The sequence below is a fragment of the Pristis pectinata genome, chromosome 18 (assembly GCF_009764475.1).
Source record: "Pristis pectinata isolate sPriPec2 chromosome 18, sPriPec2.1.pri, whole genome shotgun sequence".
Taxonomy (NCBI): Eukaryota; Metazoa; Chordata; class Chondrichthyes; order Rhinopristiformes; family Pristidae; genus Pristis; species Pristis pectinata.
The window spans coordinates 5,938,109-5,960,866 of record NC_067422.1 but is presented as its reverse complement, the minus strand read 5'-3'; the positions used below and the strand labels follow the sequence as shown (position 1 = coordinate 5,960,866).

The window sequence follows — 22,758 nt, the reverse complement described above, 5'->3', positions numbered from 1 at the left end:
AAGCCCTATCTGCAACCCTACTTATGCAATCGGCCAGGACGATGGTCCCAGCACAATTCATGTAAAGCCCATCCCAATGGAACAGCTCCCTCTTCCCCAGTACTGGTGCCAGTGTCCCATTTCTACCACACCACGTTTTGAACCACACACTTACCTCTTTAATCCCATTTGCCAATTTGCACAGGGCTCATGTAGTAATCCAGAGATTAGCACCCTTGTGGTTCTGCTTTTCAATTTTAATCTGAGCTCCTCATAATCCCTCATCAGAACCTCCTTCCTAACCCTACCCACGTTATTAGTGCCTACGTGGACCATGACAACTGGATTCTCCCCCAATTTTTTCCTCCAGCCCAGAAAAGATGCCCTTAACCCTAGCAACAGGGACTCTTGTCTTTGCAGCAGAGAGCAGCATCTGTTCTCTTAACTATGCTATTGCAATATTTGTTCCAGTGTGATGTCAAAGTGCCCAAATAAAATTGAAGTTAAAGGGAATAGGGAACCCTCTCTAAAGGCTAGGATTATTCCCATCAAAAAGGAAGATGGCTGCAGTTGTTCAAGGACAGTCTCATCTCCAACAGGACACTGCTGCAAGAATTCTCCAGGAAAGCACTGTAGGCCCATTTTCCTTCAGCTGTTCCAATGCAAGGTCAAAAGCAGGAATGTGTACTGATAAAAGCGTTTCTCTTTTTGGAACTACTCAGCAGTGGCAAGTAACATTCAAATTATACTTTCAAGACATTATATGTGCCTTTGAGAACATCACAAGGTGCTTTACAAAGTATTTTTGAAGTGCAGCTATTGCTATTTTGTATTAAAAGCCACAGCTAACTTGAGCACAACACGTTTTCACAAAGAACAATGCCACCAAAACAAGTCCAGCAAATTTTTCTTTCTTCTATATAGTGCCTTGGGATATTTTAGGTTCACTTGGCAGAGTAAACAGAGCCTTGGTATAACATCTTATCCATAAGATGAGACACATCTGATAGAACAAAGGAGAGTCAGCCTAGATTTTTGTGCCCAAGTTTCTGGAATGGAAATGAAGAATAAAACCATGTCACTTAGAGGCAACTAAGTCGTAACCATCAAGATCTACATCAGAGAAAACTGAAGGGTGCAATTTAAAGTTTCATTTCAAGAAACAACTGAGCCACAGCTGATACTACATCTACATCTGAAAGATTCAATGTAATACCTCACCCATATCATTAAGAGGACCTCCCAAAAGTGCAATCTCTACACACAACTCCCTGACACATCCAAATCAATTGTCATCCCAATTTAGGCATATATCGTTGTTCTGGCATCACTAGGTGAAGACCCTTGGACTCTCTAGCCAACACCAATGCAGCAGAAACTTCACCACATGGACTACAGTGGTTCATGGCAGTAGCCCAATTTGGATGGGCACACCTATAAATAAATTTTAGAAAAGTAATAACTAAAATACATTACTTAATTACTGAATCACAATCAAAGTGTGCCTTTCCTCCTTCCAGCCTTACTTTCCCATTCACATCTATGTCTGTTGAATCAATACTTAGATAATTCTGCCTTATAGTGATATAAAATGAACTTTGCAATGAAGGAACCAACACTGGGTTCAGGTCAAAAATCACCATGTCATAACTTAGTTAGATCCTGTAACCAGAGCAATTAGAATTACAACACAAATGAATATTTTACATGGATGTAAACTGAAACTATAGTATTGTTGATATTTCCCTTGCATCCTGATAAATTATGTTGCAATATTCAATTCATAAAATGTATTTCCCATTTCTGTGCCTCACACAATCATTTCATAAAATATCAAGTGAATAATATATATACACCTCTTCAAGTGTTCCACTACTGAACATCTAACACTAAATAACCCAATGTCCAAACAACAGGGTGAAATTAAGCAATTAAAAGAGATATTAAGAAAAATAAAACTTTCTTCAAAACTCAAATCACATTTCCCGACTTAATGGCACTTAAGTTCTCATTCTGCCTTTTAATTACTATTAACAGCACAATTCACAGCTTACCTTTTTTATTATTTGGTAATGTATCCTAAATTCCAAAGTGGAATTAAAATAGTGAAACATGGAATAAGAGGAGGTAGAAAAAAAATACAATGAATCATACATAACCTATTTATCCTTCTGGGAGAATGTTCTACAGAAATACTCCCTTATCTCCAATGCAAGCAAGCAAAATTCCATACTGCTGCCATTTTTAAAATATTTGTATCAATGTGCTACAGGAAAAGTACTTACATAAAATTAAAGCATTTTGGCTTATCTTTCTTATTCAATATTCTTAATTCATCACTTTAAATTGCTTCTACCATATATAAACTACTGATGATTTGGCATCAAACTTGTAGACTAACAGGACTAATTCCAATACAGAGTCATACAGCATAGACACAGACCCTTCAACCCAATGCAACTGTGCCAACTTTCAAGCACCCTGTCAGCCACTGGAAAAGACAGAAGGATGTCTATCTCAGGTTGCTACTTAGGCACAGAACAGATCGGTAAGATGAGAAACTTTATCCTGCTGTAATTTCATAAAATTTATGATCATAGTTTATCCAAACTAGCTGGTCAGGGCTTTCTACTTGCACTACCAGCACCCGATTTTCTTTCCTTCCAGCTTAATTGATAGGGAAAAAATAAATCAGAGGTATGATCATAAGAGAAAACCCAAGGTACCATGTGCAAAACCCATATTTTATGTATATTTCATCCTGAGAATACAACAGAAATCCATAAAACAAAGTAGATTTCAAAGTTAAATGACATTTATATGGTCTTAGAATAATTCTGGCTAAAATCAACCATCATAACACAAATCAAGGACTGAACATGGAACACTAGTTGACCAGCATGCACCAGAGAAACCTGATAAGCCATCTGGCAGAGCTAAAGGATAACTTTGAAAGCCACATAAATAATTGAAATTGCACTGATGAAGTTATAGTTCTTTACAATCTAATAGGACAGAAAGGGACAAGATATTGTTGTACTTCCAATCACATTTGCCATATACCTTCAAATCCAACCTCTCTAGTGAAGTTATTAATCATTCTACATTATCCAGCTTCACCAAACCAGCCAAGTGGAGTAGAAAGACAAATACAAACTGAAGATTAGGATTTTACAACAAGCTGATATACATATACCACTGTGCATGGAATAAGTAACCGTGATCCTACAATTCAACAAGAATTGCAAAACAACCAGTCTTCAAATTCATTCAAATTATTATTGCCACGTAATATGCTGTCAGCCTGCTATTATTTTATTAAATGTAACTGACAGAAGCAAACCCGAGAGTTTCCAAGTTTATTAAGTTACATTGATCTAAAGGAATAAAGCCCTCTTTCTCCCAGAAAGAAAAGCTTGCCGTCTTTCCCAGAAATAAATTCTGTTTAATATTCATTGAGGAAAAAAACTGTACAATTAACAGAATGTCAACCTATGTCATCTTACTATAGAGCTGCAATATTCAAATATTTTCCAGAGGAGACACCACTTACTAACTCACCAATCTGATTCAAACTGAGAAAAGTTGATATTTTTTTGGTATCAATAACAAAGACTTTCTACTCAATAAGTACTTACTTTAAAGTAAATCTGTATCAATAAAATAAATTACAAAGGACCAGTTCAATATAAAATGATGGTGGTTGTGCTTTTCCAGAAAAATAGATCTTGTTTTTTTTAAAATTACTGCCTATTTTCTGCCACATCCAGAGGTCACCACAATTACTCAGCATGGGGCAATTTATCGACTCATTCCTCCTTCTATACTTTTCTTACCCAGTCAAAGTAGAAACTCCCAAGATTTATAACGCTTTGGGAAAACTACTTTACATAATCCCATGTATTTACCACTTCTATAAGAAATTCAGAATTCAAACTACTCACCCATGAGCTGCTTATGGCTTATAAATAAATCAAACAACTGTACAATCACTAACCATAAACAAGTGCTACTAGAAAACAGAGAAACTTCAATTCCATCATTACTCCCAAGCATTCTGGACAGCTAATTATACAAAAGTAAAACAAAAATGCAATTTACTATTTATTTCTCTTGTAATTTCCACATCACAACTCTCAATAAATCTAATCCATCTAAACTAAAACTAACAGAATCTAGGTATCAGGCTTAGTGCAATGGCAGAACTTTCACTTCCGGACTCAGAAGCTCATGGGTTCAAGTATAACACCAGGGAATTGAGCACATGATTCTGGATGTCACGTAAAGGGAATGGTCTACTACCAAATGTTCAACCTTCCATTAACCCAAGGTCCTGACCGCCCACAAGTAGATGCAAGAGAAAATGAAGGAAGTACACTTAGTGTAATGGCCAACATTTATCCCTCAACTAGCACAAGAATAGTTAGCCTATGCATTTATTTCTTTGTCTTGAAAATCCACAGATTGTAAAAGGTGCTAAATAAACACATTCTTCCCTTCTTAATTCTCTGAAACAAGATAAATATATACACACTCCTTCTCAAAAGGCTACAGCAGCTTTATAATTATACTTCTAGGAGCTTGGTGAATCAGGATAGCACTCCAGTTCGAGACCCACTCCACCCTCAAGCACTAAAATCTTGGTTGACACTTCAATGAAGTGCAGAAGGTGTGCTGTACTGTTAGAAGTGTGACATCCTCTAGACAACACTTTTAAAATGAGGACTTACCCGTCTCTCAGGTGGATAAATAGTAAAAGTTCAGTGCTGTTATTTCAAAGAACAGCAAGGGAGTAACTTTACCTCCCTGTGAACTGGACAGTACTGACCCTCAATGAAATTAACTTTTAAAATTTATCCCGTATCATTATTTTGTTGCTTATGCAAATACAATAACTCCACTTTTATAGAGTATTTTGTGATGCTTAGAAATGTAGGCAAAACATACTGTATCAATGCAAGTCCTCCTCCCCCGCACCTGCCTATCACTAGCTCTTACCTGCATCTACCCATCACCTTGTGCCCACCCTGCCTCCCCTCTTTTGTCCACTTATCACTCCTCTGCTTTTCCCTCCTATATATTGGACTTCCCCTTTTCTTATCTTCAGTCCTGAAGAAGGGTCCTGACCCAAAACGTTGACCACCTGCTTTCTCCATGGATGCTGCCTAGCCTGCTGAGTTCCTCCAGCATCATTGTGTTTTTCATCTAGATTCCAGCACCTGCAGTCCTTTGCTTCCCTAATTCTTCTTTCTTTTCCAGTACACTGGCAAAAATCCTCATTGGACCAAAGCTTCGCACAATGCTCATTGTATAACAAAGATGTTGCAAAGACCATAGAGAGATTACGTTTCAAAATTACATATTTCATTCACCTAAATAATCTTGTCATAACTTGAGCTGTGTTCTCCTTTACTTAAAATAAAGAAGGGAATTATACCATTTCACATGTAGTATTCCTACATTTTAGAGCACATTTTCTCTATTCAGAGCTAATGGCGTATACCAAATATTAAATACAAGGGGTACCATCCTGCTGTGCAAATATTTTTATACTCTATTTGTAAATAGGCAAATGTTGTTATTAAGAGGGTGTTTTATTGTTAGCTGTATGCTATACTCCATTTTTGCTGATTTTCAGGCAAATTAAAAGAATGAAGTATCCAACTAATAGGTTTGTTGGAGTGAAGGAAATAGCAGTCATTGCAACTCTGTGCATGTTGATGTATCTCCTTACATTCACAGCTGAAATTACTCCAAACCAGTTCCCTCACTGTTTTCAATCAGTACTGAGCAATGCTACTCAACAGGAAAATGGTAAGAGGATATGGATGTTAAAACACATTTCTATTAAATGACTTTTTTTTTTAAAAAAAAGGATTTGATGGCGAGACTCTTCAAAAAAAAAAGTTTAGTAATGCATTGTTTTATTGATCACAAAATCCCAATGCAATTCAGTATGAAAAACATTTTAAAGTGCACATCCCATGCCTCTGCCTGGCCCTCGTGTAATACAATTCAATGAATTCTCAATTCACAACTTGTCAAGTCATTCAAATGAAATATTGCAGCCTGGCATAACACTATTACAGCACCAGCAGCCCGGGTTCAATTCCTGCCACTGTCTGTAAGGAGTTTGTACGTTTTCCCCGTGTCTGCATGGGTTTCCTCCAGGTGTTCTGGTTTCCTCCCACATTCCAAAGACGTACACGTTAGGAAGTTGTGGGCATGCTACGTTGGCGCCGGAAGCGTGACGACACTTGCGGGCTGCCCCCAGAACACTACGCAAGAGATATATTTCACTGTGTGTTTCGATGTATACGTGACTAATAAAGATATCTAAATCACCCATCGGTAAAAAACTTTAAAAGGAAACTATCAGACCATTTCACCCCCCCCCCCCCCCACTAAAGTATCTAAAAACAAAAATCAATTCTATTCAGGAGAAGACGACCCACATGCAGACTCTTCCATTCTGTTGACATCAATTACTTGGAACCCCGTGCCTATTTCCATTGAAAACACTACAGGACTCTAAACCTGACAGCTATATTGAACCCACCAAACACCAGGCCAACACGCTAAAGGCTATAAATGTTGCTGAAGCCCTAGCTTGTATTTTAGTTCACCTCCAGACAACTTTTCTATCAGGTAGCTCACTAACTTTCCTATGCAAACTGCAATATATCCAGAACTCATTCAACCACTTGTTTCCTCACAAACATCCATTAGCTCCAAATCACAGCCTGTGCTTTTCATTTAAATCCTGTATCATCCTACTTAATTTAACATTTTCAAATTACTGCAAGAATAGTGCATCAATGGTCCAAATAGTGAACACCAGTCCTCACCCACCCTTGTACTAGTCCTGCAGTCGCTGCCATCTGTTGCAGCCACGTGGCTCTTGACATCATCCCAGCATCATTGCTACAGCCCTTCTGCAAAGACTACTCTTATGGCCTTCTGGAAGCTTGCATCAAACTCCTGTTCCACCCTTCACAAAATCTAATCAATTGATTTTATTAATTAATTTAATAAAAATATCGGAACTTTTCAGTGCATTTATAAATTGTTTTAGTTTTATTTTAAACTTTTCAGTAAAAATACTTTTCTTTTACACTGAAGTCAGCAACCCCATTTAAATGGCAATGTGGTAGTAAATGTGTTAGCTGTAGTTGAGTTTTTACCTGTACTACATCAATGCACTCAATGTAACTGCACTGTGTAATGAATTGACCTGTACAAATCGGTTTGTAAGACAAGCTTTTCACTGTACCTCAGTACAAGCGATAATAATAAACCAATACATATGTTGAACAGCCAGACACACAGTACCCCCAACTCAATATTATAGATGCCCCTATTTGCATGTAATGTCTCAACATGGTTCGAGGAGTAAAATAAAGTGAAACAAGCATTTCAATCCAACCAGTTCAAGTTATTATTTATCCACCATGAACAGTTGTACCAATTTTATGTGCCTGTACAGCCACAACATCCCTTCTTTCTCCTTTGTTTTACCATCTATACAATCTGGGTTTTTTTAAAAAGTTAAAATGGTCTCAATGAATTTCACAGCCTGATATAATATGAGTAAAGAAATAGGCTCTCTTGCTCTCACCCCTAAATCTACGACACTACTGATAACTGGAAAAGAAACACAGGCAGCAATGGTGAACTTTAAAAAGAGTATGCGTTATTATTGGCTGATCTAATAACAATTATTAAAAAAAATAACAAAAATCAAAGCAATTGCCTTCCCCCCCCCCCACACTAATCAAGAAAGCCCAGTTTGACAATAACTGAGAAAACATTCCCGAATCAAAATTAAAAAACACTAAACAAAAATTGGGCTTCAATCTTACCTTGGTTTATTTTCACTCATTCTAGCCACTCCAACCACTGTAAACTATATAAACCACACCTACCACTTGGAATTTTTGGATGGGAAGTGGTGAAGATTTATTGAAACAATAGAAAAACAGGCCAAACTTTTGCTCTATTTCATATACTATGCAAGTATAACTTGTTTCCTAGAATCAAGCTTTAGAAAGGCTTTGAAATCTCCTCCAACCTTGATGTTGTTAATATGGACATTCCACAATACTTCTCTGGCATAGAAAAAGATAGTTGAGGAAGATCTTTGTACGATCGGCAAATCATGCTTTTTTTTATATAAACAATTGAAAGCAAGTCAATTTCTTCAGCAAAAAAAAATGGAATATTTTGATGGAAAAGTATATTTGCTAAATATTTCTTCTCCCATAAATTTGTAAATACAAGATAATTATGTCATAACCTGATATCTTGCAAGATTCTGCACTTGTTTTAAAATTGATGGCAAGTCGTGCAAGTCGTACAAGTTTACAATAAAACAACTCCAAAAATGAAAATGGCAATTAATAATACCACATTATTTGTCCTAACTGAGCACCAGAGTATTTGCCATGACCAAATCAATGCAGACACACTTGATGCTCACAAAGTCTTGAAGTTCGTGAATCATCTTGATCCTATTATAACACTTGAGACAGTGCCCAAAAGCATAATTTCAGATTTTATTTTAATTAAGACTTTTTTTAATTAACTTTTCAAAATGTGGACATCACTAACAAGACTAATATTTTTTTTAAATTGGGAGGACATTGTAATAAATCTGAATAAAAGATTTAAAATATTCTAAGGCAATGGCATTGAATTGGACAGATGACTTTATCATCCCTCAACTCACAAATGGTACCAATGTGTAATCCTCTACATAACACCAGCACTCTGGTATCTTGTCTGAATAATCAGAGTGTGAAGGGCATTGCAAATGACCCATTGTGTCGACCACCATCTTAATATTTTCACTTTTTGTAATTGATTACAAAAAAAAGCAAAGTGGTAACCTTGCCGATTTTACACATCTCCAACTAAGGAATGGTAACTAGTATACCCCACTAAACTCACTTTTTGAAGATTTTTAAAAACTCTCTTTCTTCTCACACTAATTGCCACCTTAACTGAAATGTCTATTCTTTACTGAGATATGTTCCACTAGCACCAAGCATCATCCAAGTACATTGGTTAATTACCCTTTCAATATGAGCAAGTATGGACATCAAAGGTCAACAGGGCATTCACCTACTAGTATCATCCCATAACCACCCAGCATGCATCTATACGTTTTCCAAATGAAGAGCAATTACTAGCAATGGTCCAGGAAACACCCTCACCAACCCCCCCCAACCCACGACTAATTACAGTTCACATACAAATTTCCTAGTTGAGATCAGTTCATTGACTAAAGGCTAGCTACTGAAACCAGGTCATTTCAGAATATACCCACATTTCTGCCAATGTCACTTCCAAGACCAAGAGACAAGGAATGCAAAAATGAAAGCTTAGTGAAACTTGCTATTTTTTTTCTTTAGATCCACACTACATCAAGACGCCCTAAAGCACTCTATAGAAGTATCTCTCCTAGGTAATGGCAGCATTCTTGCCCAAGCAGTTAGGTCATGGGTTCAAGACCCACTCTCGAGACTTAAACTCAATGGCATCTGGCACTTCAATGCAGTACTGATAGAGTGCTACATCGTCAGGGATACCATCAATTAGCCAAGTCAAACTGAGGTTCTATGAGTCTTCCCAAGCACACTTAAAGATCATGTGGCATCAACTGAACAAAAGCAGGAGAGCTCCTCTGGTTTCATGACAGTTATTTATACATCAATGGACATAACCAAAAACAAATTATTTGGTTATTTATATGCCTTTGCTGTAAACCAGCTGGCTGTTGCATCTCCCAAGATTACACCTCTGATTACATTTCAAAAGTACTTTGCTGGCCGTGAGGCACCTTGAAATACTTTAAAGGCAAGAAAGACACCATGAAGTGCAGTAAAAACAATTGGTGCATAGCATTACTCAAATTGAAAGTGAAAGACTAAACAAACTGTTTTTTGGTAGCATTCGTTGAGAAAGAATGTTGCCAAGAGCACATAGAACTCCTTGGTCTTCTAGAACTAATATTGTGGAAGCTTTAGAACAATCAGGCTGCCAGACAAAGTCTTGGTTTAAAATCTCATCCAAAAGACAGAACCTCTTGACAGCACTTCTTTCCTGCACATTATTTAATGTAGTACAAGTTTGTAATGGAGCTTGAACCCACAACTTTCTGAAAGACAGCACTACTTCTGAGCCAAGCTGGCACACAGTGATAGTAATAAAGTGCTCTTAGAAGCATAAACATACATTTCAATCCCAGAGTTTTTTTAAAAATTGGAACACATTTTATTTATAATTTCCTCTTTTGAAACATTATCCAACCCACTGTTCTTATCATAATACAACAAAATTGAGATATGGCTATTTTGGCATAAATATTTCAGAAACTAAGTTCCAAACTGAAATAATGCAATCATGTTTTCATTGCAAATGTAGATAGATATAGAACAAAAAATATAAACATAGTGCAGTAACAACACAAGACAACAAAAATAAACTTCGGTTTGCTGCCAAGTTTGCTGTTGAATGTCTTTCAAAGGCTCAGAATATAAATACAACTGGTTTAATAAAATCCAATGAACTAATGGTGGCATACTGACTTCCAATTATATACATTCCATTTGCAAGGAGAAAAGATTAAGGTTGTTTGAAAAGCATTCCCATTCCTACCCTGCCTCAGAAACAGTTTCAACACGGAGTTCACCGGACCCAAGCACTGAAATCCACATTATTAAACAGGAAATTCATGACTATCAAAGACACCAGCTTTCTCACCAACCCTTACGGATACACACAAAGATAAATCAAAATGATCAATAATTCCAAAGACAGAAAATGAGGAATCACCAACAAATTCTCGGTCAAGTTCAAACACATGATTTAAAAAAATGGAAAAGAGCAAAACATAAATAACCTGACTTATTCTGCCTGACCAAAAAAGGAAAACACTCCCACAAACAACCTCTCCATTCACAAATAATAAAAAAGGGGGAAAAAAAAGGAAGGATCCATTTAAAGAAGCACCAGACCTTATGGTACGTACTGTGCGTGTGTGTGTGGCATCCACACAGCTTCCTACCTGTTAGACGTAACTTGACCGGCCCGTTCCTCCTGGCCCCTTGGTTGGACATGTTCCCGAGTGGTTTTGATTGTTTTTGTAAAGTTTAATAGCCACTGCTGGTGCCTGAGCGCAGGCGGCCGCCTCTGCCCCCTTCCCCCGAGCGAACAATGATGGCCTCCTCGAGCCCGATGGCCCGGATGTGCATAGCACTCACTCAACAACCGACGGCCGGAGGGGAGGGGGAAAACTACACCAAAATTAAAAAAAAACAGACATCATTTACCTCATGAAATTAAAGATACACAACTTTTCTATTCGAATTCGCCGAAAAAAATCATTTTTACTTTTCTTCTCTGGGTTTATCCTCCCCCACCTCCCCCTTCCCCGACACACACCGTCTCGAAATCAATGGAAACAGACTTCTTTCCCTTCTCTCCACATCTTCGATTACACCTCAGGATTGGTGTCTCTTCTCGAGGTATTCGAATTATACGTTATTGTTACTGGATCACACAGCAAGTCGATTGATAGTTGCTCGTTTCTTCCTTGTTGCCGTGAGTATTATCCACCCCCACGCAGAAGATCCACACGCAGAAAAAAAATGATGATAAGGAAGGATTATTTCTCACCGCCGCCGCCAGAAAAAAAAAGTTGCCGATGGTAATCTTTCTTTGAGGCTGAAGCACGGCTTTCCCCGTCTCTTTTCCTTAGTATAAGTCCTGGTCTCGGGGCTACTTGACTGAAGCCCAGAGCAGCGCACTTGCTGACATCACCCTGCTGTTCCCTCCCTCCTGCTTACAGTCTGCAGCTCCTCCTGCTTGAGTCACCGAGACAAGGCACCAGCACCAAAAATTTCGCCGGCTCCCTGGACATCATCGGCTCCCTCCCTCCTCCAAAAGTCTATACCACGATGTGGGCCTGCTCTATAACTGTAAAGGCACGGAACGAGACTCCTCGGCCCATCGAGTCTATACCAGTTCCTGGTAGAGCAACTCCTCAGTTCCTTTCCCTACAGCCATGCAAATTATTCTTGCAAGTGCTGTCCTTTCCCTTTTGAAAGCGTTGAGTGACTGTTTCCACCACGCATACAGTGAATTCCAGATCGTAACTATACTCTGGTTCAAGATTTTCCTCATATCCCCCTTGTATCTATTGTTCAAAATATTAAATCTGTGCACAGTGATCCGTGAACCATCTGCCAACTGAGACACTTCCCTATTTTCTCTATCTGAGCCAATTATGAGATCATAATATTTTTAAAGTGCAGATATTTATAATCTATCGCTTTAAATATGTATTAGAAACGAAATAAGCTAATAATACAAGTTCTGTGATTTCTTTCACATCCCTTTCCACATGTTCCTGTCCACTTTATATCCAGTGCAGTATCTTTTGAAGCATAGTCATAATGGAAATGAAGCCATCACTTTGCACACAATGAGACCCACAAACAGCAATATGATGGTAACCAGATGATCTGTTTTGTATTAAATGTTGATTGGTGGATTAAAAATGGGGATAGATCACTTCTCTCTTCTTCAAAATAATGCCCAGCGACTTGAGTGAGCAGATGAGGTGGGCAATGGGCCAATTGCAGGCAGATGAGACTAGCTCATTGGGCAACACAGTTGGCATGGATGAGTTGGGCCGGAGGGCTTGTTTCCATGCTTTAAGACTCTATGACTCTATGAGGCCCTGGATGTCATCTAAAAAGATAAACAGAGCTCATTATTGCAACAGGAACCTGAATTTTTGAGTTCAAGTCTCTGGAGTGGAAGTTGAACCCACAACCTTCTGACTCAGAGGCTACAGTATTACCAACTAAGCCACAGCTGACAAGCCGATGAAGAAACCCTTTCAGCCTATCATGCCGATGCCAGTTCTTTGAAAGTAATCCCAATCCTCGTTTTTTTCCCCATAACCATTATTTTCCTTTCAGATATTTATCCATCTTTTTTTAATATTATTGCTAAATCTGCTTTCACTACCCTTTCAAGCAATGGATTCCAGATCATAGTAATTCACGGGATATTAAAATGGTCATCATGCAGCCTCTTGTTCTTTTGCCAATTACATAAATCACTTAAATCTCTAGTTAGCAATCTGTCTGCCACTAGAAACATTTGCTCTGTCTACTCAAAAGTGTATCTTGGTATTATACCAAATTGCTATCAATGATATTATATTGAATAGCATGAATATTGCTACAAATTTACTTATCTGATTGACAGATACAAAGTAAAGTTACTTTACACTCAATACTGATAATTGAAAACAACTTTAAAAAAAGGACAGTATAATGATATGAAAAAAAATACTATGGCTTTAGATATTACCGTTTTTCTAATTTATTCATTTTTTGGGACATGAGTGTCACAGGAAAGGAGAGCATTTATTGCCCATTCCCAATTGCCCTGAACCACCTTCTTGATCCACAGCAATCCTAATAGTGAAAGTACTTCAACAGGGGAAAGTTTAAAGGAGATGTGTGGGGCAAGTTTTTTTACACAGATTGTGGTAGGTGCTGGAATGTGCTGCCAGGGGTGCTGGAGGAAGCAGACACAATAGTGGAGTTTAAGAGGCATTTAGACAGCCACATGAACATGCAGGGAATAGAGGGATATACATCATGTGCAGACAGGTGGAATTAGTTTAGTTTGCATCATGGTTGGCATAGATATCGTGGGCCGAAGGGCCTGTTCCTGTGCTGTACTGTTCTATGTTGTATGCTGTGAGAGTTCCAAGATTTAGATATAGCTGCAATGAAAGAATAAAGATGTATTTCCAAGTCAGGGTGTTGTGCAGTTTGGCAGGGACCTGGAGGTGATGATGTTCCCATGCCATCGAAGCCCTTATCCTTTATGATGGTAAAGATTGCAGGTTTGGAAGGTGCTGTCAAAGTCACGTGGACAAATAACTACAGTATATTTTGTAGATGGTACACACTGCAGCACTGTGCGCCGATGGTGAAGGAAATAAATATATAGGGTGGTGGCATGGGACACTAATCAGGTGGAATTCTTTGTCCCGATGCTACCAAGCTTCTTAAGTATTGTTGGAGCAGCATTATTGTGGCAAATGGGGAACCTGAGTTGTAGATCATGAAGATGTGGATCACTCACAACAGGTTATCCAGCCTTTCACCCTCTCTCGTAATATTTATGTGGCTAGTCAACTGAGTTTCTGGTTAGCAGTCTCTCCCAGTATGTTGATGGTGGGAGTCTCAGTGATGATAATGTCATTGAATGTCAAGAGTAGGTGGTTAGACTCTTTTTTTGGAGCTGGCTGCTGCCTGGCACTTTTGTGGCACAAATATTGCTTGCCACTTATCAGCTCATGCCCGAATTTTATCTAGCTCTTGCTGCTGATTTGAATATTATGCAATTATATTTCATATTTCCTTACAATATAGAAGGAAGGCCATAAGTCTATGCCAGCTCTCAAGACAATCCCATCGTTCCCATCCTCCCACATATTTCCCTGTAACCTATTCTCTCTCACATGCCCATCAACTCTACCCTTATTCTGCCACTACCCACCTACACTTACAATTTAAGGTATTTACACTAACTCATAGTAGGCAATTAACCCGAGGATGTGGGAGGAATCTGGAGCATCCAGGGGAACAAGCAAACTCCATGCACACGGTAGCAGAGGTCAGAATTGAATGCAGGTTGCTGGACGTGTGAGACAGCCACACTACTGCAGTGCCACCATGCCACCCAAGTATCCCCATGTCCAAAGGAAAATTATTGATGTAAGTGGAACAGCTTGGTTAATTCTGGAGCACCAGTCTTCACTACTGGAGCCGGAATATGGTTTGGCCCCATAGATTTACATCCAGTGCTCTTAGCCATTTCTTAATATCACATGGAGTGAATCAAATTGGCTGGCTTTTGGGAGGAAGCCATTTGGCACTTCTAGCTGAATGTGGTTGCAAATGCTTCAGCCTTGGCTTTATCATGCTGTGCTCAGTCATCATTGAGGATGGGGTTGTTCTTCCTTATATTGACTGTTTAATTGTCCTCCACCATTCATGACTAGATGTGGCAGAACTGCAGAGCTTCAGTCTGATCCATTGGATGTGAGTCTACTGCATACTGTTTCTGCTGCTTAACACAAATGTTATCCAATATGCACAAAGCAATGACCAATTATATTATTAACATAATACAGTAGATGAACACCTATGTCCCTTCAGCTCATTCTAAAATGAAACCATCATGGTACAGTCATGCCCTAACCTTGAAGTTTGGACGAGGCCAAGAAAGACTACTCCACCTTTGAAAATCCTTCATTCACATCCCACAGAGACATAAACTGATTCTCCTGGGTGACTGTTGGACTGATCACTACCTAATCCACTCTGTTATCTCCATCAACCTGACCCCAGAACATCCACAGCAACATTGCTACAAAAAGAATAATGTTGAGAACAGCACAAAGCCAGCTCTTCTCAGGCAGTGCATTACAAACATCCTGTCAATTCCCAGCCTACAGGAGCCACAAAGTGTCCACAACTTAGGAAAGTTTGTCATAATTGGCATCTGAGAAGAAGCTATTGGCTTCTCGAACAAAAAGAACCAGGATTGGTTTAATGAGAATGACCAGGAGATTGAGGAGCTAATCAAGTGCAGATATTAAGTATTCCTGCATTGGAAGATAGTCAATGCCTGCTAAAAGGAACACCTCAAAGACATCTTCAATTACAACTCTTCCTTGATGGGACTGCATTTGGCTCCATTCCACAGCAGCCTATTCAATCCAGCCTTGCCACCACTCCTGATCAAAATGGTCAAAATTTCCACAACCCAAGTAAAAAATAACAAGTCCTTGGGGGCAGACAGTATCCCGAGCAGAATATGAGATGTTGTTCTTTCAATTAGCATTTGGCCTTTCCATAGCAATGGAGAAGGCCAAGGACAAATAGGTTGGTGCGGGAGTGGGAAGAAGAGTTAAAATGCCATGCAACCATGAGCTCAAGATGGTAAGAGTGTAGGTGTTCCATAAAACAGTCGCCTCCTCTAATTGGTGAAACCAAATGTGGACTACACGCGATAACACCTCATATTCCACTTGGGTAGCTTACAACCCAGTGGTATGAACAATGAATTTTCCAGTTTTGGGTAACCCACACCCCCTGGTGTTTTCCTCCCACACACACACTCACCTGTTCACTTAGTTTTCTACTCCTTTTGTTCAATTTTCCCATTCTCTTTACCCACTGGTTCCATCTGTCCATCATCCCCTGCCCTTATGGTTCCACCTGTCACCTACCAGCCTCTATCCTACCACGGTTATATTGCTATATGCCAGCAATCTTTCCTCTTCCCTCTCAGTTTTGATGCAGGGTCTCAATCCAAAATGTTGACTTTTGCCTCCACAGATGGTGATTGACTCACTGAGTTCTTCCAGTGTACTCAGTTCCAAGCTCTGTCACAGGAAGAGATTACCAGGTGGGCAGGGAAAAAGATTCAAGGATGTGCTCAAAGCCTCCTTGAAGAAATGCAGCATCCGTACTGATTCCTAGAAATCTCTGTCCACTCAAAGTGGAGAAGGAGCATTCAGGATGGTGTTGAGATGGTATCAAGGCCAAGTGTCAAGTACAAAGGCCCTGCATAAGCAGCGAGAGGAGAGAACCACCTCACATACTACCCACTCGTCAGCCTACTACTGCACAATCTGTGAAAAACTGCAGTTCCTGAATTGGCTTTATTAGCCACTTCAGAACCTACAAAAACAGAGTTGAAGTAAGTCATCCTTGATCCCAAGGGACTACCTAAGAAGTTCAAAATACATAAAACATTTTTTTACAATGACCAATATCTTAATTATAATTTTATTTTAAGCCAAAAATATTTAAGGTGATTATATCGTTTTTTATATTGAAGATTTCTTTACTCATTGATAAGTCATTAAAATGTTGAGGCAATTAAATAAATCATGTTGAATTGTTCATATTTAGTCAACAGTGTTTTACTGTAAATGCTTTAAGTAATTTTCTGTTTCTGCGAGATTTTAAAGACTGATGGCATTTTAAAATTATTACTTTATAGTAAGAAGTTCTAATGATGTAAAGTTGATGGTAAATTGCTTAAATGTAGTCAAACATAAGTCATTCTCAATGCAGGTTTTTAAACAGGTGCTCTAAATCTGGGAGAAGTTCTCCGGATAAAATCAGGGATCTTCAAATTTATCAGATTTTTGTATCTATCCGTTAGTGAGTTTTGAATTTTTCTGTAACCTTTTTGTTTTATTTCTGTTGCAAAATAGTAGAACACATTTTCTTTGGACAGCTAACATAAAATGGGGGTAAGATCTTCTTAGCTGTAATTAATTATTGACTCGGAGTCCTTGAGAAAAGTGTTAATATTTGCAGGCACATTGTTATGTGTTAAATCACTGTCTTAATATTTGGAAATAAAACTTCCTCTTAAAACTTTATCAAGTTAGTGTTCAATGGCACAATGTCTATAGAGCACAAAGTTTATAAACACCAGGAAGGATATGGATTAATTCCCTGGTTTGTAGCAAGTTAACATTTCAGCCACGAGTGGAAATGCTGTGCATGGCCAGAGAGTTTAAGCTGGTTTAAGGAAAAATCATCTTTTACTTTGATCATTTTCCAGAAATGCATATGGGATAATGTGCCTGGGTGCACAGATCTTGGGGGAGGACAGAATCAGGTACAGCCGTGATTCCCTCAGCATTATAAAGGCCATTATAAATGTTCCAGGTTAACATGTAAAATTTTCAGTCTAGGTGTGACAACACTGTTCTATCTAGAATGGATTACTATTTTGAAATAGTAATTCTATTGAAGAGATTATAAGTGAGGAGGCACAAATATATGTAATTCTATTGATATGTAATTCATATATGTAACATATATGTAATTCTATTGATATTTAAAAGCTACATCTTTCATTGTAGTTTGGTGAAGAAAAAACTCTCATCTATATTACTGTTTTCACTCTACAACTAATTAATTCCTTTTTGAAGTATAGGCACTGTTAATAAGTAAACAAACACAGACAATTTGCATTGCAAGTTATACTCTTTCCTATTTTAATTCATGATCTAGGTATGGGTGTTGGAAGCATAGCATGCAGATTTTCAGAAATGTTAAGATTTGTCTGAGTGCAAGAGCTATAGATGATTCTCAACTACTTCAAGTGCATCTTGATGCATTGGGGTACTTGATTCATGACAGGCAAATTATATTTAACTTGGAAAAGCACAATGTTATGCATGTGGGCTGAGTAAACAGTGAACATACTCACATCTTTCAGGGAAAAGCATTAAAGGAAGTGGAGGAAGATGATGATATGTAGGGTATAAATGATATTTTAGTATAAGTGAAAATATACCATTTTGTTCAAGAGCTTGGTCAGGGCTTGTTAGAATTTTGTGCCTCCTCACTTTTAATCTCTTCGCATGTGGATAATATTGCGAATTTGAAAAGGATCCAGAAACAGACCACGAGTTAATTCATGGTTTGAAGCAGCTTAGTTATTGGATAAAAAAAGATGGAAGCCTATTATTTGGAGAAGGATCGAAAAGAGCCAATTTGCTTAAGATTTATAAGATCTTTGGTGAAGCAAATAGACTGTGTTTGAGCAGAGAGTTTATTTCAATTAAATGGGTTATAGAGGATGAGGGCCAAAGCTAGGTTAGGTGCTAAGAGCAGGATGCCACCATCCTGCAGTTACAAATTACTCAATTTCTTTCTAATATTTGAACCTTTTTCTGGTTAGGGCTGAAATCACCTGTTGAAAAACTGGTACTTCGAGGAATTCTGGGCCAGTTTGATCTACTGAACTGGTTTTAAATTCCTCAAGAAGTTAGAGGGAAAAAATCCCAGAATTTACATCCCCAAAAGGCTTGGTAATTATTTAGTTTTGCCCCTCCTGGAAGAACACATGATTTCAGCTAGAGTGGAAAGTTTTATAATCATGCACAATTGTGCAGAATGGAACAGATGGGGAAGAGGGTCCTTTCCTGTCCAATGTTGTTTACATGTTTCTGTAAGCAACAGCAAGAGAAAGTGCAGTTAACTTAGATCATATTTGTTAAGAAATAGATTGTCTTGAGTCCAGGAGAAAGTTCATTTTTTTCCCATTAGTGCCATGTGCCTTGGGATTAATACCAGGGATAATTTGTACACATCTGAGGAGGTTTACAGTGCCTCAGTTCAACATCTCACCTGAAGGACAGCATCTCATTTATGCACCTCCAAGACTGATGTATCAGTCTAAACATTGGCCTCAGGTTTTGAAGTGTGGCTTGCATTCATGACCTTCAATCTTAGAACCAATGACTCATACCATTAAACCAGTCGATTGTACTTTTCACCTAAAAGATTTAATTACAGTAAATAGAGGAAGAATATTAATTTTTATAAATTTTGACAGAGACTTTAAATGTTTTTGTCTTCAGGAAAATGTGAAGTTGCACATTGCTATGTTCCATTCATAGCAATTTATATGAAATTATACACTACAAATAAATAATTTCCATATGTTGAGATCCACAGCCACTAGAGTGAGAATGGCAGTACAATCACTTCATATTAGAACAATTCTCTTCTTGCCTTTGGGGGATGGGTGGAATACTTAAACTGACAAAAATGTTCAGAAAACGATGTAGTGACTGATACAATCAGTTTTGTTAACATTTTAAACTATGTATGACAGCATACAGCCTTTAAATTATAAAAAAAAGATTAAGCACATTTTTCCAGCAAAGCGTCACCAGGAATAATCAAAAAGTGAGACAGATTTCATTCCCTTCTCCCTGATGGTGATGAACAGCAGAACATTTTGGTTAAATTGCAAATAATACGATAGATTAACTTGAAGTGACATCTTTTTCTGAAATGTGTGCTTCAAAATTGTTTCCACTTCTTATTTGTCCTCGGGGTATGGGATTCTTGTTCTTTATTTATAGAGACATACAGTGCAAAAGCAAGGAAGACAGTGCTATAGAACAGTGACAATACACTGAGTCATAACACTGTGTATTCAAAGCATAAAAATACTGTTCAAAGTAACAAAACCTGTTTACCAAAATCATGACTTATCTCATGGGAAGATCTGAATGCTATTTTTCATCATAACTTACACATGGGCATATACTCTCATGAATAGGTGACATCATCATCACATAAGTCATGGAAGAAAATTCAAAAGATAGCCAAACAGCTTTCCTGGTGTGTAATATTAACTTCCAGTGGCAATTCCTGTCTCTAATTGTCCATGCAAATAATGAACACAGCAATTTTTTTTAAAGTCAAAGTTCTGACCAATTTTTATCTATTGTTGTAGCTTTGTCAAATTAGACTAACAGAAATAGCTCATGCAATACAATCATGATCCATTTAAGTTATCAGGGGTGAGAAAATACCATTCAATCCCTGAAATGTTTGTTACTTGCAGCGTCTAGAAGGATTCTGTGGCATAATGCTGAGGGCTATGGTGAGTTACACCGAAGTGTGAGTGAAGCAAGGGTGGTTGATTTTCATAGACAGTGGGTAATCCTAATCACAGGCTCCTTGCTGAGCTTTGCCTTCTTCAATATTCAATGCTCTTCCATCAATCTCTGTTTCAAACTCTGAATTACTTTAGCCTTAACCCTCTGCAAAGGAGACCACTCTCTCCTTTTTCTGCATTAAAAGGTGCCTTGCTGTCCCAGAAAATTCTTCTATACCTTGATTGCTTTGTCCAGCAGAACACCATGCATTATGGCACTACATAAATTTATCTTGATCAGCCACTCAAAAGGCTTTAACAAGTATAAAACATCCCGTTTTAACTTTGTTCACTTCCTTGTTGACCAGGAACACTCCTCAAAAGCTTTGCACAGCATGGACAAATAGTCCATTAGCACCTCCTACTGGTGATATACTAGTCTTTGCACCGTCTACTTTTTGCTGGAAAGGAAAATACTTTTGACCTTTTTAGGTGCATATTTCTCTTTTATTTTGAGTTCCCTTCTCTGCTGCAATCAAATGGGCAAGGTGAAGACTCTCTGGGTCTTCTGCCTATAGCCATGCTGCCTGCTAGAGGGACAAAATGTGTTTAAAGATTGTTTGTGTAACAGATTGTTCATTCAACATCTTGCTTCCAATATGACAAAAGAAGACAACTGACCATCAGGGCAATCAGTAGTCAATAGTAGTCGAGTTTATTGTCATATTCACAAGTACATGTATGCACAAGTCCAACGAAAAACTTACTTGCAGCAGCAACACAGGCACATAGCATTATATAAGCAGGATTTACAAGAAAAACATAAATTAAACATAAATTATACCCAATTTTTGCAAGAAAGAACACAATTAGAACCAAAAAAAAGTCCATTTTAGTGGAAAGTGATCAAAGTGGTCAAGTAGCAATTAGAGCTGTGCCGGTTGGTTCAAGAACCAAATGGTTGAAGGGAAGTAGCGGTTCTTGAACCTAGTGGCGTGGGACTTCAGGCTTCTGTACCTCCTGCCCGATGGCAGCTGCGAGAAGATGGCACGGCCCGGATGGTGGGGATCTTTGATGATGGATGTCGCCTTCTTGAGGCAGCGCCTCCTGTAGATACTACCGATGGTGGGAAGGGATTTGCCCATGATGTACAGTATATGTATCATTGATACAAACATCTATTTAAATACTTCTTTGTATCAACTTAATCAAACATTACTGTATTATCCTGAACTTTCCTTTGAAACTTGTTTGCAAATATTAAGACAATAACTTTGTGCTTTCTTCTGTGCAGCAAAGGGCCCCAGCTCAGTCTCTTTCTGAACTTACAGTCTGTCCTCTGGTCTTCTCCGAACTCAATGCATGACACTGTTCTCTCAGTCAGTCCATTCTAACTCTCAATCTGAGACTGAGACTCAGAATCTCCTATGAAATCGCAAGTTTCTTTAATAGCTCTATTCTCATTAAATTTCTATTTAGATTTTGATGAATTTTTAGTCTTTTTCCACTTTGATTTCTTGTTGACCTTTCTGCAATGCTGATTTTATTCAAAATTGGTATTCCAGAATTATTTGAGATTGTTCTGGTGATTACCTTGAGTGCATTTAATTTTGCCATTTAATAGTCCATTCATGCCCTGCCCTTCAATTCATATTGACAACAGTCATATTCTTGAATATTCTTATGCCATGCACCATCCTCACGTGAGAATGAATAAGTGACCTAGGCTTACACTTTGATCAGTTATGCTTCTAACATGACCACAAGGATGTATGCAAGAGGTAAGTCTCTTAAAGGAGTCTTGATCTAAAAAAAATGCCTTCCCACAATAGATATATTCTATGACACATCACGTGTAAGAATATCAGACATGAGCCTGATAATTAAGAAGACAAAAGAGACTGCAGATGCTGGAATCTGGAACAAAAAACAGAATGCTGGAAGAACAAACAGCATTTTTGCAGGCAAAAGGTGTAAGTCAGTGTTTCAGGTCAAGGCACTGCATCAGGACTGAGAGGGAACAGTTTATAGCAGTACAAAGGGAGCTAGGATAGAGGCTGGTAGCTGATAGGTGAAACCAGATGGGGATAATGGGTAGATGGGGAAGGGGGTGGTGGGACAGAGGCTGGTAGGTGATAGGTAGAGCCAGATAGGGAAGTGATGATGGGCAGATGGAGGCAGTAAGGAGGAGGGGATCAGAAAGGTGAACAAAGGGAGAAGAAATCTTGGTGGACAGATAACTGTATATGTGAGGAGAGT

General features: G+C 38.4%; 1 protein-coding gene across 3 annotated transcripts in view; it reads right to left on the bottom strand.

Moving 5' to 3' along the window:
- smurf2 (SMAD specific E3 ubiquitin protein ligase 2) overlaps window positions 1-12,119 on the bottom strand; it is a 206,396-nt gene extending 194,277 nt beyond the window's left edge. The window contains exons 1-2 of one of the 3 annotated variants that reach the window (XM_052032635.1): window positions 11,425-12,119; window positions 11,048-11,276 (exon numbers count right to left, since the gene is read on the bottom strand). In XM_052032635.1, the coding sequence (XP_051888595.1) occupies window positions 11,048-11,099 (52 nt within the window). In that variant the 5' untranslated portion in view covers window positions 11,100-11,276; window positions 11,425-12,119. The remainder of the gene's footprint in view (window positions 1-11,047; window positions 11,277-11,424) is intronic. The other 2 variants (XM_052032636.1, XM_052032633.1) reach the window with 2 other exon arrangements.
- Between the last annotated feature and the right edge of the window lie 10,639 nt (window positions 12,120-22,758).